We start from the raw sequence: 14,343 nt of genomic DNA on the forward strand, positions 1-14,343 counted from the left end.
ATTGTCCATAAATGGTATAATACTCTCTCTCTCTCTCTCTCTCTCTCTCTCTCTCTCTCTCTCTCTCTCTCTCTCTCTCTCTCTCTCTATATATATATATATATATATATGATACAAAGATACTGACTGTTGGACTTTGGGTGGGGTTTGTGATATGGTTTGAACTTCAAACAGTAAATGAGTGTTTCTGCTGCATGCATAGAAATGATTTATCTGTTACATTATGTGGACAAAAAGTCAGAATGCTTACTGTCTTCTCTGTTTGAGTACCTCCCCAGTCTCATAAAAGGCTTTGCCAGATAAGATAAAATAATACATAATAATAATTTATCTCAGAGTGGGGATACATATGACTGCAGAAGAAGAAGTTCATAATTTGTATGTTGGGCATATGGCAGACCACTGGCAAGTACAGTACATATCTGTCACCATCATCTTGTGGTTGATGCCCTGACCTATCAGTAGAATGCATATGCCTTACATGTCTCATATCAGTGCAGAGAGCAGCACATCTGAAAAAATAAATCTATCTTGGTGCATGACTGAAAGCAGCAAAGTCCATCACAACTCTTTTTGCCATGTGCCCAAATGTAAAATCACTTCACTAAAATCATAGTTAATTCACATTAAATCCCACAAGCTAAAAACTGTTCTCGGGACATGTCTACCAATAAGAGAACTTTCTGTTTAACTGGTGGTGGTAATTTTTACGTTTGCATTCACACTGGCAATGACTGAATGAGGTGTGTAGTACCCAAGAAACAAGAGACAATTTTGTGTGGAAAAATGTAAAGATTTTCAGAGTTACATGTAATCTGTGAATCCACAGTTTTAGGAAGTGGTATATATGTACATTATTTTTGCACACAGTCTGTTTTTTCGAATTAGACTATATTAAATGTTTTAAAACACTATCTAAGTACAGAAAAGGTTACAAAATGACAAATAGGTAATAGGTCAAATATGTAATGACGTTAGAAGAGCATAAGCGTTTATGCGCATTGACAGCGCACATTTGACAACCTTTGTAAATATCGTGGTGTCATCTGGGTGTCATGATCATCGAGTGACTGATCTGATTGGTCAAAACCCTGAATGTCGACTCTCATTGGCCACTGGCATAGACAGTCTATGGCCACTGGTTGGGTTTGCGCTTGATAGTTAAAAAAGTCCATGTCATTGGTCTGTTTCACATGCCTGCTGATAGACCCGGCGTAGGGCACTTGAGGCTTTCGTAACACAGCATTGTTAAGCATTTGAGTTGTCTTTACACTGACTCTTTTCTGGGGCGTCTTTAGGCCTAATGAGAGTTTGATTGACCTCACCCGAACGGACTGAAAGCGGACCTCGGTGTAACTAGCTGGCGTCACATCCATACCCGGCTAATAGAAGCTACGATTAGCTAGCTTTCGAGTCGATTAAGATTATTCGCACTAACGTTACAATGGGCGAGGAAATTAACGACAACCTTGTTAAAACAGGCGATGGAGCTGCAAATAACACCAGTGCTGGAGAAAACGGCGAAACAGTAGATGGCGTGAAATATTACACACTAGAGGAAATAAGAGTGCATAACATGAGCAGTGACACATGGCTCATCATTCACGATAAAGTATATGACATCACAGGTTTTCTTGAAGAGGTAAGAAACACTTTATACCTGCTGGCTGCATCTACTTTGGCAATATTGCTTTTAGTTTTGGAGTTAAGCCACTTTGGCTCAGACTACTTCCTGGAACTACAGGGCGGTTGTTAACGTTATGTATTGACGTGTACTGTTTGCTGACCTCCGGCAGCAACGGTATCCAGCATTCAGAGCCTGCCAGTATAAAATTACAAACAAATACTTTATTTACGTTTCTTTTGTGCCAAACCGTACAAGTGGAACAACTTTGAACTGCATTAGCTAAAGCTAACGTTAGCTAACAACCAACAGCAGCTAATTCAAGTGGTTGTACTGGGTTTTCTTATGGGCTGCTGTCATATAAATGCATAAAATTAACCTTAAGCCCTACACTGTTGCCAGTGTAGCTTTAATTGTTGGTACTTATGGTTACTTGAGCTAACTGAGCTGGTTTTGTCAGAGTCTGACACTCACCCTAACATAAGTGTAACGACCCTAACAAAGCACATCTGTAAAGCAGTTGCTTTGCTTAAGAAACACAAGTGTTGTACTCAAGAGTTAAGTAAAATTAGAAATGTCACATATTTAAAAGTATCCATTTAAGAGAAAAGTCTGTGTTCAAAACTTGGGAAGTAGTTTCACAGGTGTGTTGGGAGAATGTGACCTTTTGCTTGTCCTTGCCAGAAGTATAATCCAAATTTTCAACATGATACTACATTATATGTACTATTTATCACATTATATATTGTATAATGTAGCAGGTTTTATGCTAAAAACTAAATGCAATTACTTTATATAACGCTGATTAGTCAAATACAGGTGTAATATTTTGTCAATGGTGATCAGTTATTTTGTAATTAAAAATCTTGGCCTGCAAAGTAAGTAGTTTTATCCCTCACTTGCCGTGGGTGGAAAAGAAACCCTAAAATATAGTGGTGCAGAAACATGATCGTGTACGGGGAAAAACACACATCGCACAAATACAAATGGATTTACTTTCCACTGTAGCAATAGCAATTAGGGTGCATTTCACTATATTTCGAGAAGTAAAATAAAACCGTATGGTGTTGTGAGTGTGACATTAATTACATAAATACTCTGCATACTGTGTGTTTTCAGCATCCGGGAGGTGAGGAGGTTTTGTTGGAGCAGGCTGGTTCTGACGCCACAGAGAGCTTTGAGGATGTGGGTCATTCCACAGATGCCAGGGAGATGCTACAGCAGTACTACCTCGGGGAGCTTCACATGGTAAGAGGAAAAACTTTGGTTTCCCGCCTTCATCTCTCTCCTTTGCCCATTTCCCTGTTTCAAACACTAAAGTTAAACCCGTAACAAAGTATTATATTGCTTAAACCTAATCCATGAGAGTAAGTGGTGTCACAAGATCTCTCCACATAAAGTTCCTTGTAGTCACAAGATGGTGCTCTAAAATAATTACGGTTCTACCCGCTTATTATCAAGTAAGGGACATGAATACAATGGAAATCAGTTTGTTGCACCTTTAGATGGGTCTGTCTTGTGAGCAGTATCTAATGAGTTACATAGAGTTTACCTAATAGCCTAAGCATAGTTTAAACTAAGTAAATTTCTCATATCATAGTCACTTTTTGTTATTTGCCGGTTTTCCTCTGTCCATCACTGAGGACATATATGAAAATATGGAGGATAGTCATCCGAACGTAATGAGCAAGAGCTATACTGCAATTGGAGACCATGTCATTAGGAAAGCAGGCATAATTGCTTCATTCAGAGGAAGTCTTGTTTACCATGTTCAGGACAAGAGATCCTGTTCTTGGTATTCATGACCTTGTAAGTTGATATTTCCCAGAAACGCCTAAGTTGATGAGACGTAATGCGTTTGAAGTATTCAAGTATGGAAAAGGTGGATGGTACTTTAGTTATATAGTGTTTTTTATATATATATATAAAAAATATGTTTGGGGATGGTGTTGATATACCCCAACAGCCTCACTCTTGCATTGTGCATTTCAATTTCCTACCTTGAGTTACCTGGCTGTAAGCTTGCTGAACTTTCAGCTTTGATCTTTAGATCTTCTAGATGCCAGCCGGTGCCTAGCAGCAGTGTTTTCGCAACTCATGGCAGATATTACCACTTGAACACCTAAAACACTGTGCACATGACTTCCCATATCCCAATCACGAATTGTGTCGAGTTTGAAGGCAACAATAACAAGTGAATCTACATGAAAGAGTGGCAAAGAACAAATCATTGTAAGATTAAAAGCATGGGCAAGAAAGTGATGATGTGAATATGTGAGAATATGAGGCTAAAAATCTACTAAGCACACTTAACAAGTGCTTGTATTGGTTTGTGAAGCAATAGTGGCGTGTCTCTATGAACATGGAATAAACAGATTTGCTTGCTTTAATCATTCCTTGTATACATACTGCTATTTATAAAAAAAAAAAAAAACTTTACAAACATGCTTACACCAGAAGTAATCAAAGACAGTGGTCAGTGTAAAAATACAAGCCAGTAAAACTTGTGTATTTTCTCTGTAGGATGACAGAAAAAAGGAGGCGAAGGTAAGTTCTACTTCCTATCGAATCAACCTTGAGGCAATACCAAGTTTTTGACTTTCCTACAATGACCCTATTGAAATTGTATCCTTTTATCTCCACTGCAGCAGGAACATGACAAAAAGTCAGGGGATTCCAGGTGAGTCCTCATGATGCATGTATTTCAGGCTCATTGTTAGTGTTTTCACAGCTGATGTCTGTAAGCAGTTGAAAGTTTCTTGCTGCAAGTGAATATTGATCACTTTAGTTTCTTGTAAAGAAAGTTCTCTTGGAATATTGACAGCTCAGAAATGCTCGTTTCTGAAAAAAATGTCTGGAAGTACAAATGACTAGCTTTGTGAATCCCTGTAAGTTTGTAAACGTGAATATTTTATTTTTTCCATCAGCTCCTGGACCACGTGGTTGATACCTGCCCTTGCTGCAGCAGTTGTTGGTGTCATGTATCGCTTCTACATGTTGGAACACAAGTCGTCTTGAGTGCTGGCGCCCTGTGTTCATCTCATTCTTCTCATCTGGAGGCCTTGAAATGTTTGACCAAATCCTCCTCACACCGGACGCACACAATTAGGAGTGTTGGCAACGATAAGAGGGAGGGAACAGTTTGATAAAGTACTTTTGTCCTTGTCCGTGTCTACATAGAGTGCACCAAATAGACAGTTGGGCAGAGACTTTATTAAATTGTCTGCTTCACTTTCTTTATATTTCATTGTCACTATGCCTGTTGTCCTTTAACTTAAACTTTCATATGCATTTGTTGCTTTCTGGATGTTCTTTACCCATTTGCCTGTTCGGAGAATGCTTGATTTTCATAACATTACAAATACAGACGTTCTACTTTTTATACAGGATTACACCTTCAGTAATCTCCAGTGCATTGTTTTAGGTTCAATAAAGTGTGAAATGTTACTGCTACCAAACTTGGAATAAGAATCATGAGCATTGCATTTATCACTTTGCAAACACATAATCCTTCCAGTTATGTAAATGCGGTGTCACAAATCTAAGTGTTTATTCCTTTTTCGAAAATCGTGTTTTGTGTCAGTTATTATTTAAGATAGAATGTGCTCTGACACTTTTCAGCAGTTCTCTTATCAGGAATCTGTCTAGATGTTAAAAATATTTAACATATGTGTGGGGTATATAATACGATATAGTTTTATTAATCGATGACACTGAATGACCGAGAGGATTCCCTTGAAAGAACATTTGTTTTAAAGTGATATTATTCCTCACTAAGCAATTTGTTATTTAATTGATGATTTTAACAACTTTGTTTACATGTAATGCATCTTAATTTCATGTTTTAGTTGGTTGGTACTGTCATTGGAGGATTTTAATTGTATTCATTGTGTATTGCACATTGAGGGACAGTTTAATAGTTGAATCAATTTTATTTACTAAACCTCCCTTTTTGCCCTAGGTTGCTGATTTGGATATATTAAATATGTTTTTGTTTAGATACGATTTGCATAGCATTTCTAAAATCACTTAAGTTTATTTAATATGCAGAAATGTCATTTAATTTGCTATATAAAAAAGGCATTTTCCCAATGACGTCCATTTGAAGTACATCTATCAAGTCATAAAGGTTTCTGAATAGAACTTGCTGCTATTTTTACATGTGACTACAATATTACTTGTCAAAAATAGTTGGTTGACCTTAAAGATAAACATTTGCCATCTTTGCATTTCAACTGCCATTTCTTGTCATTAAAAGTCTTTGCATACAATGCATCTTGTATTCATTTTGATATGTGTGGAAAGGTTTAGATATGTTTATCTATTGTATGCTGTTTATATGTATCCAACACAATATGTGAAAACTCATTCTGAATAAAGTGCTTGTGTTGTTCACCGTTAGATTGTTTTTGAGCCTGTGGCAGTACAGGAGAGCAGTGATAAAACTGCATCAGAGACAAAGAAAACTTTGACTGCAACGCTAGCATTTATGTAAAAACAGGTTTATGTGAGGTTAAGGGAAGTTTTGCATTAGAGTTGGTATGCAGAAAACACAAATAAAATATCATAAAAAAAAAGGATTCAAGGAGCCAAGACATCCTGAATGTGAGTGCCTGAGGAGAGTTGCAGACCAATTAGCTTACATGTGCTTAAGAAACCTGTTAATCTTGAAGAACAAATATTTGAGGGTGTTGTGTGAATGAAGCATGCTTTCTAGTTCTTTAAAACATATACTTTAATATTCATTGGCTCCATGAAACATGGGGGTGATAAAATGTGGGGATGATGTCTGGAACAAAGAATAAGACTGAACACAAGTAAAGTGTAATTGGGACAACAACTGCAGCTGTCTGGATGTTTACTACAACAAACACCTGACATGGCAGAGAATAGTCATAATGTTGCAGCCTTGTGTCCTGTGTTCTATATAACTGTAACTGCATTAGCACATCCTTTATACTGTACATCTGATTAGTCTGGTTTACATAATGTTAATTGTAATTAAAATAAAACCCATTTTGTATTGGTGATTAACAGATAATAATGGACAATATGCCACTGTAGTACTGTGCTAATTTGAAAGGAGTACAGATGTGAAAATTTAAAAGCAGGATTAATTGCACTCTGTGGTGCTGCTATTGACTACAGTGGCCGTGAGAATTTGCACATAGCATATTACGCAAATGCCACGTGCTTCTTCAAAATACAGCATTAAATACCAGACAGCCCAACACTGTAAAATAGGGTGGTGACAAGGCATTATAGCATCTATTTATATTTTAACCACTTTGCTTATATGATTTAATGTCAAAACTGCAGTACCAGCACAAAGCAAATATTGCTGGAGCCCTTCACAAGCCTGCACCTTTCAGCTATGGTTTCTAGATAAGAGAGAGGTATAAGTGGAGAGGAGCAGAAAGGAGTGATTGAAGAGCCCTCACAGCGTGAGTGCCCATGACCAGCAAACCACAGAAAGCTCAAATCAACAACCACTGATCCATCCCTTTTAATCATGTTTAATCAGGTGAAACATATTTAGAACTGCTCCTAGCACCGAACTGTTCGAAGAGAATAAAGTCTTTCAGTTTATTTGGAAATGACTCCAGTGCTACCAGCAATAATGTCAGTTGAGCTTTTTGAAACATAGTCTTTCAACCTCTGACAAGGTCTGAAAAGGAGTTTTGAATAATGAAAAGAAAAAAAAAAACACTCACAAGTGAGGGCAATTTGTTTTCTGAAGCACCTCCACAACAGAAGGGCTCAATGTTTTGTCATGCTATACTTAATATACACACAAGATGGCACTACAACCTCAAGCTTTTCATGTACCAATCGTTTCGACTGGCTTTTGAGAAAGCTGTGAAAATATATGTATTAAAATGTCTAATCTGACTTCTGCACCCACTCTAATAATTCACAGTAGCATTTATCTCCAGGTTTTCAGAACAGCAGAGAATACAATAAATATAAAGCAGTCACACACGGTGTGGAAGACATTACGCAATAATGGAAACAACAACCTGCAAAACTGTTACTGTGACAGTGTGATGCTGATAAAGACTGTGGACAATATTTAAGAGACAATACACAGGGCAAGCATCTGTGCTGTCCCTTTCCCCTTCTGCCTATATTGGAAGTACTGTGCTTGAAAACGGATTTACAATAGAGGCATACCGACTGTACTGACTACATTTTATTTAGTAAAACACAGAAGCAATGCATTTGAATTCTATGTATGTATATCTTCTCTGCTTTTCAGCAAAGGTCAGATTTGACATTCTGGCAGGAATTATGACCAAAGAGACTGACGAGCTCTTATAAAGCATGAGCCTTCAGATAAACATCATTCCCCATGACTGAATCACCTGTCACTTCTATCAGCGGCGATCCTTAAGGAGAACTGAGGCTGCTAATGCACAACACTCTAGTGTCCTGGGAGACCTGCTTGGCAAAACCCCCAAACATGTAGAAAACACTCACTGATGCTGCAAGAATAAACATGATTTCTGACGAGTGTGGTTGGTTGAGAAGGTCAGATATTAATAGAATACATAGCATGACTTGTTTTACACAGGGTACCGTTAAAATCAGGTTTATTTTCATGCATATACAGACATTACTCTAGCTGAGACACGCAAGTGTCAAATTTTGTCTGCATACTGAATCCCAAGTGAATATTGCAGTATTGACAACTGCCTAAAAGGTTCACTAAAAACACTTAACTCTCACAACAAATACATTCCCTGCATGACGGGAAGGATTTGGCACGATGAAAGCACTAAATACACAGACTAAATTAATGTCTTTTCCTGCCAAGTCACGTTTATGAGCCTTGGTCTAATCATGTATCACACCACAACAATATGAGTCAGTAAAATATTACAAATGTATTAGCACATTTGAAATAAAGTGAAAAGCTACACTATACTGCCAAAAGTATTCATTCACCCATCCAAATAATTGAAGTCCAGTTCCACAAGTCAGGTGCACTGCTCCGCATGGTTACTTAGACAGATGTTTGTTTCTACGGTGCCGCTTAAAAGTGTTTGCACCCGTCTGAATTTTTTACATCTCTGCATAAAAATGACTTAAAACATTAGCAGATGTTCACACAAGTCCCGACAGTAGACGAAGAGACCCAATAATACAAATGAAACTGAAATATTATATTATGGTATTCGGGTTTATTCAGGAAAAGTACCCAATATTACATATTACTGTGAGGTGCAAAAGTAAACACATCTCTAAGATTACTCTGAGGATGGAAAAAGAGCTGCTGTTGATCATCAGGCTGGAAAAGGAAACAAAACCATCTCCAAAGAGATTTGAAACTACTGTTACCCTTCACAGGAGTGGTTGACCAACAAATGTCACTCAAAAAGCAAGATGCATAATCAAGAAGCTGTTGCGCCAAGTCAAAGAGGTCACAAAGAAGCAACTTTCTAAGCAACTAAACTATCTCACATTGGTTAATGTTTATGAAACAAAACCACTGCTCTCCAAAATTAACATTTCTGCCTGTCTGCAGACTAGTGGAAAAATGAAAGGAGAGAGTAGCTTGGTTTAAATGAGAGGCTCATGTCTGGAGATGAACAACACTGAAAACCAGCATCAGAACCCCATGAAACATGGGGATGGTAATGTCCGTGTTTGGTTCTGTTTTGCTACATCTGGACCATCTGCCACCATTGATGGACCAGTGAATTCTCAACTATTACTATAAGAAAATGTCAGTACATCTGTCTGTGTGCTGAATCTTAAGAAAAACTGGGTCATGCAGCAAGAAAACGACCCCAAGAACACAAGTCATTCTACAAACGAATGGTTCTGAGGAGGACCTGACACAAACAGATCATGTGATGAAACCCACCGACATCTTAGAACTGAAACTGTTCTGTACTGAGGGATGGGCTAAAATCCCTCCCAGCTGCTCTAGACAGCTGATTGGAAACATTCAGCTAATGTTATTGCTACATAAGGGGGTCACATCAGACGCTGAAAACAAGATTTCACTCACAGGTTGCACCTCACAGATATAACATATGACAGACTGATTAGGAAACACTTCACTTTCATTTTAACATGAATATCAAACTGAGGACAATTCAAAGGCATCATGCTTTATTTCATAAATCAATACATTACCAATTTGTTTTACAATGTTTATCATACTATCAAATAAGAAACGTATAAGTATATACATGCAAAGTCCGATATTAAACATGTTTTTCTGAGGCTCAACCACCATTTGCAGCATCCTAAAGGCTAAAATAAATTGCATAAAATGTTTTTGGGCAGTGTATTTGGAAAATGATACTCTTGGATTAACTTTAAATGGAAACAAACCAAGACAGAGCACTGGATTCAGACAAAGATGACAATGTTCATTGCCAAGTTGTGAAGGTGAAAATACTGAAAATCTTGGGCTTAATATCTCAAAATAAACAAGCAGAAGTTATCCAAATTATCTCTTCCCAGCACAAATGTGGTGACCTTTCTACAGTGGAAATGCTTAATTACTTTTTTTCCCCTGCATACACTGAAAGGCTGTGACTTAAAGGTTAACTTCTCATAGCGGTTATATGCCAAGGTCTTTGACGCAATGTTTAAATCCAAGAGGTGTCAGATGGCCTCAGCTGTTCAAAGTGCTTTTAATCGGATAGTGATGTTCAGAAATGAAAAGGAATAAATATCAGTTTCTTTTGATGAACAAATCGTCGGACCACAAATGTTTGAAATACGTTAACCCAAAGGTCTAAATAGGCTGACGCTATTAAAAGGCTGATGACATTGCTGCATGCAGAATAATGGTAGACATTTCTGGGGCAGAGACAAGGTTTAGGACTAACTATAAAACAACTAAAAGGTTTTTTAAGAGGACGTATCCGGCAGTGAATCAAACGTTGGAAGCAGTGTATCAGAATGTGAGTAAAAGGGAAAAAAAATCCAAATAACTTATAAATTATTATCTAACACTGTGTTTAGATTGAAATTTGTCTAAAAATAAAATAAAAATGAGAAAAAATACAATTATACAATAATCAAGATAAATTATGATGTACTGTACAGTGGTTATTTTAAATATTTGCCATCTTAGTCTGCCCAAGTATCAAACCATTTGCATTGCAACCAGTGTGACCCATTACTCTATCTCTTACCCTTCATACCTTTTGTGGGGGTATGTCAACAATATGGCTTCAGTTGTCCAGCCCAGCCAGAAGATACAGAGGTCACTAACCGTGTCCTTTAGCATGCCAGTGGTGCTCTTCAGATCCAAAGGCCCTAGGCCAAACTCAGCAGGGTGCAGGTGGAGGATACACTGGAAGAGCGCTCATGGACACTGTTGTTATTATCCAGAATTCCTGACACAAACTGTGTCTTGGAAGCGCTGCAGCATCCAAGTGTGTTAGCCAATTCAGGGCAGAGAGAAAGAGCCAGCTTCTGGAGGACTAGGCGGAATTTCCTGCGAAAGCTTCGGTTTATCCAGAAATAGAAGATGCAGTTAAGGAAACCATTGGAAGTTGGCAGCCATACCACCACAAACTCAATCCACTCTGGTGCGCTCCTACCCGAGACTGCTGTGGGGCAGAAAGCATGGAGACTTAAATCAGGCAAGTATCCAGAGTGTGTCAGCACAAAAACAATCACATTTGGAGATGCATTTCCTAACAACTTAACATTTATCGTCTTGATCTAAAATCAAATTTGGTGGAGATAAAAATATAAAAACTATAGACTCACTCATTTTGCAGGATTTTCATTCATATCAGATAAATTACAGCCCTCTTTGGGAAAAGGTCTTTATTTCTAAAAATATTCAGCTGCAATTCCACTTTTGGTCTTGATTACTCCAAGACAGCACATGGTTTGGGTGAAAGAGAACAGTCAAAAAGGTCTGAGTCATAGAACTGTGCTTGAATCAGTACATTCATGCCCAGTATTACTGAAATAGCTCATACAGCTACTCCTCTTAGAACAGTCCTAGCTGAAATCAACAGAAAGGTTTGCAGAGGGAGAAATGGCAGCTGAATGGACAAACTCGCAAATAAAAACATATTTTTGAGATCTTTTGTTACCTTTGAAAACCAGAAAGCATAAAATTGAAAGAATTTGACTTGTACCCGTTATATTCAAAAACACATGACCCAAAACAACTCAAAGTGAAAAATCTACCAGGAGATTTAGAATTGCCCAGGCTGTAAAATATGTGGAAAGAGCAGTTATGGGATGTTTTGCAACAGTAAATTCCTCCTAGTCTAGATATAGACATAATTAGGGTGCATTAGCTACATCATTCTCCATGCAGGGGCACTGATACACTTTTATATGTGGAAATTAATTTGCAAAATCGATCAGAATTTGCACATAGACTGGAAACAAATGTGTGGAGAGGGTTCAAATGAGATAAATGTGCAGACTGAAACCAAGCAAGAATTTGTTACTATTAACCATACAGGTTAATTTGAACTTAACAAGTAGATCTATGTGTGTTAGAAGCAAGGGCCATCAGCAGATTTTGCGAAGGATAAAGAAGTCATTTATAAACGACAGGACCTTTCACCTGAACTTTCCTCCTCCCCGTGATGTTTTGCTTACCATTGTAGATCATAGCTGCCATGCAGGGTGTCCAACAGGTGTAGTAGGCTGCCATCACAGGCACAAGCACTCTGGACGCCACATTGTGCCTGCTGCGGCGCGCACCGTCATACTTGCGCAGTTTCAGCCTCTGTCTCTTGGCTGCGCACCACACTCTCAGGTTGGCGTATGTCATGATGATGGAGCAGGGGAAGAATATAAAACACGTCAAGCTTAGGGAGTATCCAACATTTGTAGAGTATGATGGATTGCAGACTAGTGATGCGGTGGAAAAGTGAACCTCGATAATGCCGTCCGGAAATGATATCGGCGACAGAATCAAGGGAGGGAAAAACCAGGCGAAAGCAATCAGGAGCAACGTCCTTTTTCTTGTCATCATAGAGGAGTACTGCAGCGGGTAAAACACTGCAATGTACCTCTCCAGGCTTATCGTGGCCAGCGTGTACATGCAGGTGGAGTAGACGGTGGCATTGCAAAAGGCCACGACGTGACAAAGAGCATCTGGCCCTTCAGTGTAGTCCTTCAGCAGACTCACCCAGAGATTCAAGGGCATGACCAGCAGTCCAAACGCAGAGTCTGCAGCGGTGAGAGACAGGAGGAAGTACCGAGAGTTTCTCGACCAACCTGCCACCGACGAAGTAATAACCATGAGAACTGCAACATTGCCCAAAGTGATCATCACTCCCAGAACGATTATTATGCCCACTTTGACTGATCGGTGGGTCAGCTCCTGCAGCCTCTCAGGGTGAACATCTGACAGGTTGGAGTCGTCAGAAGCTGAGAGGTTAAGAGTTGTACACATTGTTCTTCACAGTGGCATAAGTGCGTCCGAATCATAAATCCCGCCAGGCAGTAAAGAAAGAAAGAAAATTTGTTGAGCGACACTTAAAGAAATCAAAAGAAAGAGCAGAGATGTGGAGTTATATTAGAGGTCAGCGCTGCAGGTTTCTTTTGGTACAAGTACCTCAACAATCAGCATCACACCTGGAACAATTAGTGGCTGCTGCAGCAGTCCGCCCTCCAAAATCCTTTATCCACTCCAGCAGTGGGCTTTCACAGCTGCTTTCACAATCACTCACTTTATTTTATTATACATTTTATCACTAATTATTTGTATTTTGAACAATAGCCACAAAAAAAGGCTATCACATTTTTATTTTCCTTACTTTCTTTAAGCTTCGCAAAAACTCACTCACAACGTCTTGTTATTGCAGTTATACAACAGAATGTTTTTATCCATTTAGTCAGGAGTGTCGTGAACCAAGCAGGGTTCTGGAGACGGTACAGAATTAGGCTGGAGAGTGGAGGTTATTTTTGTGTGCGTCCATTTTTCCCCATCCGATTGTATTTAACTTAGGGATACTTTTAACAACAGAGTAAACTTCTCAGAGAAGAATTTTGGTGAGACCACACTTTCAGATGCTCACCATAAAGGTAAAAATGTGCCCAACATTAGCTACTTTTTTTCAAAAACAGTTTTTCACATGTTTATCTATATAATTGGAATGTGCAGACATGTTTTTTGCAACTTTAGGAAGCAGGGAACATCGTAGGTTTTATCTTAGGTTCAGGAAGGATCAGTGTGGTGTAAAGGATAGGTGTGTATTTTTTATTGCACGTATGCCATAAGTCTGTTAAGAGATTTATTGGTTATTGGTCAACTGTGACACAAATTCTTCTTAGATCACACTCTTAGTCAAATACTCAATAGATCAATAACTCCCCCAAAGCATATGCATGGTATATGAGTTTTGCTTGGAGTTGGAATCGATAGAAAGTAATTGAAGCTATTAGTCAGTCTCACAAGCACTGTCCTTGATCTTTTAATGTTCCCCATTATGCACATTATGCAGATGTATTAGCTTAATATGTAGAAACTGACCAACTTTATTCGCATCAAAGATGCCATGTGAGTGTAAAGTGATTGCATTATCTCTATTCATATTTTATCTCTCGATAAAATATTACAGTGCAACATGTCTTGTAAACTAAATATCTGTGCATGTTTTCATTATCCTTACTATTACAAAGTGGGTCTTGTATGCAAATTGAGGTGGAAGTGGATAAAAATGTCACTTCTGACTGTGTTCACAAGCTGTTCCATCAAGCTCCAAGTTTACAGG

General features: G+C 38.4%; 2 protein-coding genes across 2 annotated transcripts; one reads left to right on the forward strand and one right to left on the reverse strand.

Annotated features, from left to right (window-relative positions):
* Positions 1 to 971: 971 nt before the first annotated feature.
* cyb5b (cytochrome b5 type B) lies at positions 972 to 6,578 on the forward strand. Its single transcript, XM_084541174.1, has 5 exons — positions 972 to 1,642; positions 2,744 to 2,872; positions 4,148 to 4,171; positions 4,273 to 4,304; positions 4,552 to 6,578. Exons 1-5 carry the CDS (start codon positions 1,445 to 1,447, stop codon positions 4,640 to 4,642), a joined length of 474 nt encoding a protein of 157 aa, XP_084397300.1. The 5' UTR covers positions 972 to 1,444; the 3' UTR covers positions 4,643 to 6,578.
* Positions 6,579 to 9,733: 3,155 nt separating this feature from the next.
* Positions 9,734 to 13,181, reverse strand: LOC311485426 (adenosine receptor A2b). The gene is made up of 2 exons (XM_084540823.1): positions 12,221 to 13,181; positions 9,734 to 11,202 (listed from the first exon to the last, which is right to left on the reverse strand). Exons 1-2 carry the CDS (start codon positions 13,020 to 13,022, stop codon positions 10,907 to 10,909), a joined length of 1,098 nt encoding a protein of 365 aa, XP_084396949.1. The 5' UTR covers positions 13,023 to 13,181; the 3' UTR covers positions 9,734 to 10,906.
* Between the last annotated feature and the right edge of the window lie 1,162 nt (positions 13,182 to 14,343).

The sequence above is a fragment of the Chelon labrosus genome (genome assembly GCF_963514085.1).
Source record: "Chelon labrosus genome assembly, chromosome: 3".
Classification (NCBI taxonomy): Eukaryota; Metazoa; Chordata; class Actinopteri; order Mugiliformes; family Mugilidae; genus Chelon; species Chelon labrosus.

Coding starts and splice junctions, on each gene's coding strand:
- cyb5b (XM_084541174.1), top strand. CDS start 1,445: ATGGGCGAGGAAATTAACGACAACCTTGTTAAAACAGGCGATGGAGCT. Junction 1,643..2,743: donor TCACAGGTTTTCTTGAAGAG/GTAAGAAACACT, acceptor GTGTGTTTTCAG/CATCCGGGAGGTGAGGAGGT. Junction 2,873..4,147: donor ACCTCGGGGAGCTTCACATG/GTAAGAGGAAAA, acceptor TTTTCTCTGTAG/GATGACAGAAAAAAGGAGGC.
- LOC311485426 (XM_084540823.1), bottom strand. CDS start 13,022: ATGTGTACAACTCTTAACCTCTCAGCTTCTGACGACTCCAACCTGTCA. Junction 11,203..12,220: donor GGCAGCTATGATCTACAATG/GTAAGCAAAACA, acceptor TCTGCCCCACAG/CAGTCTCGGGTAGGAGCGCA.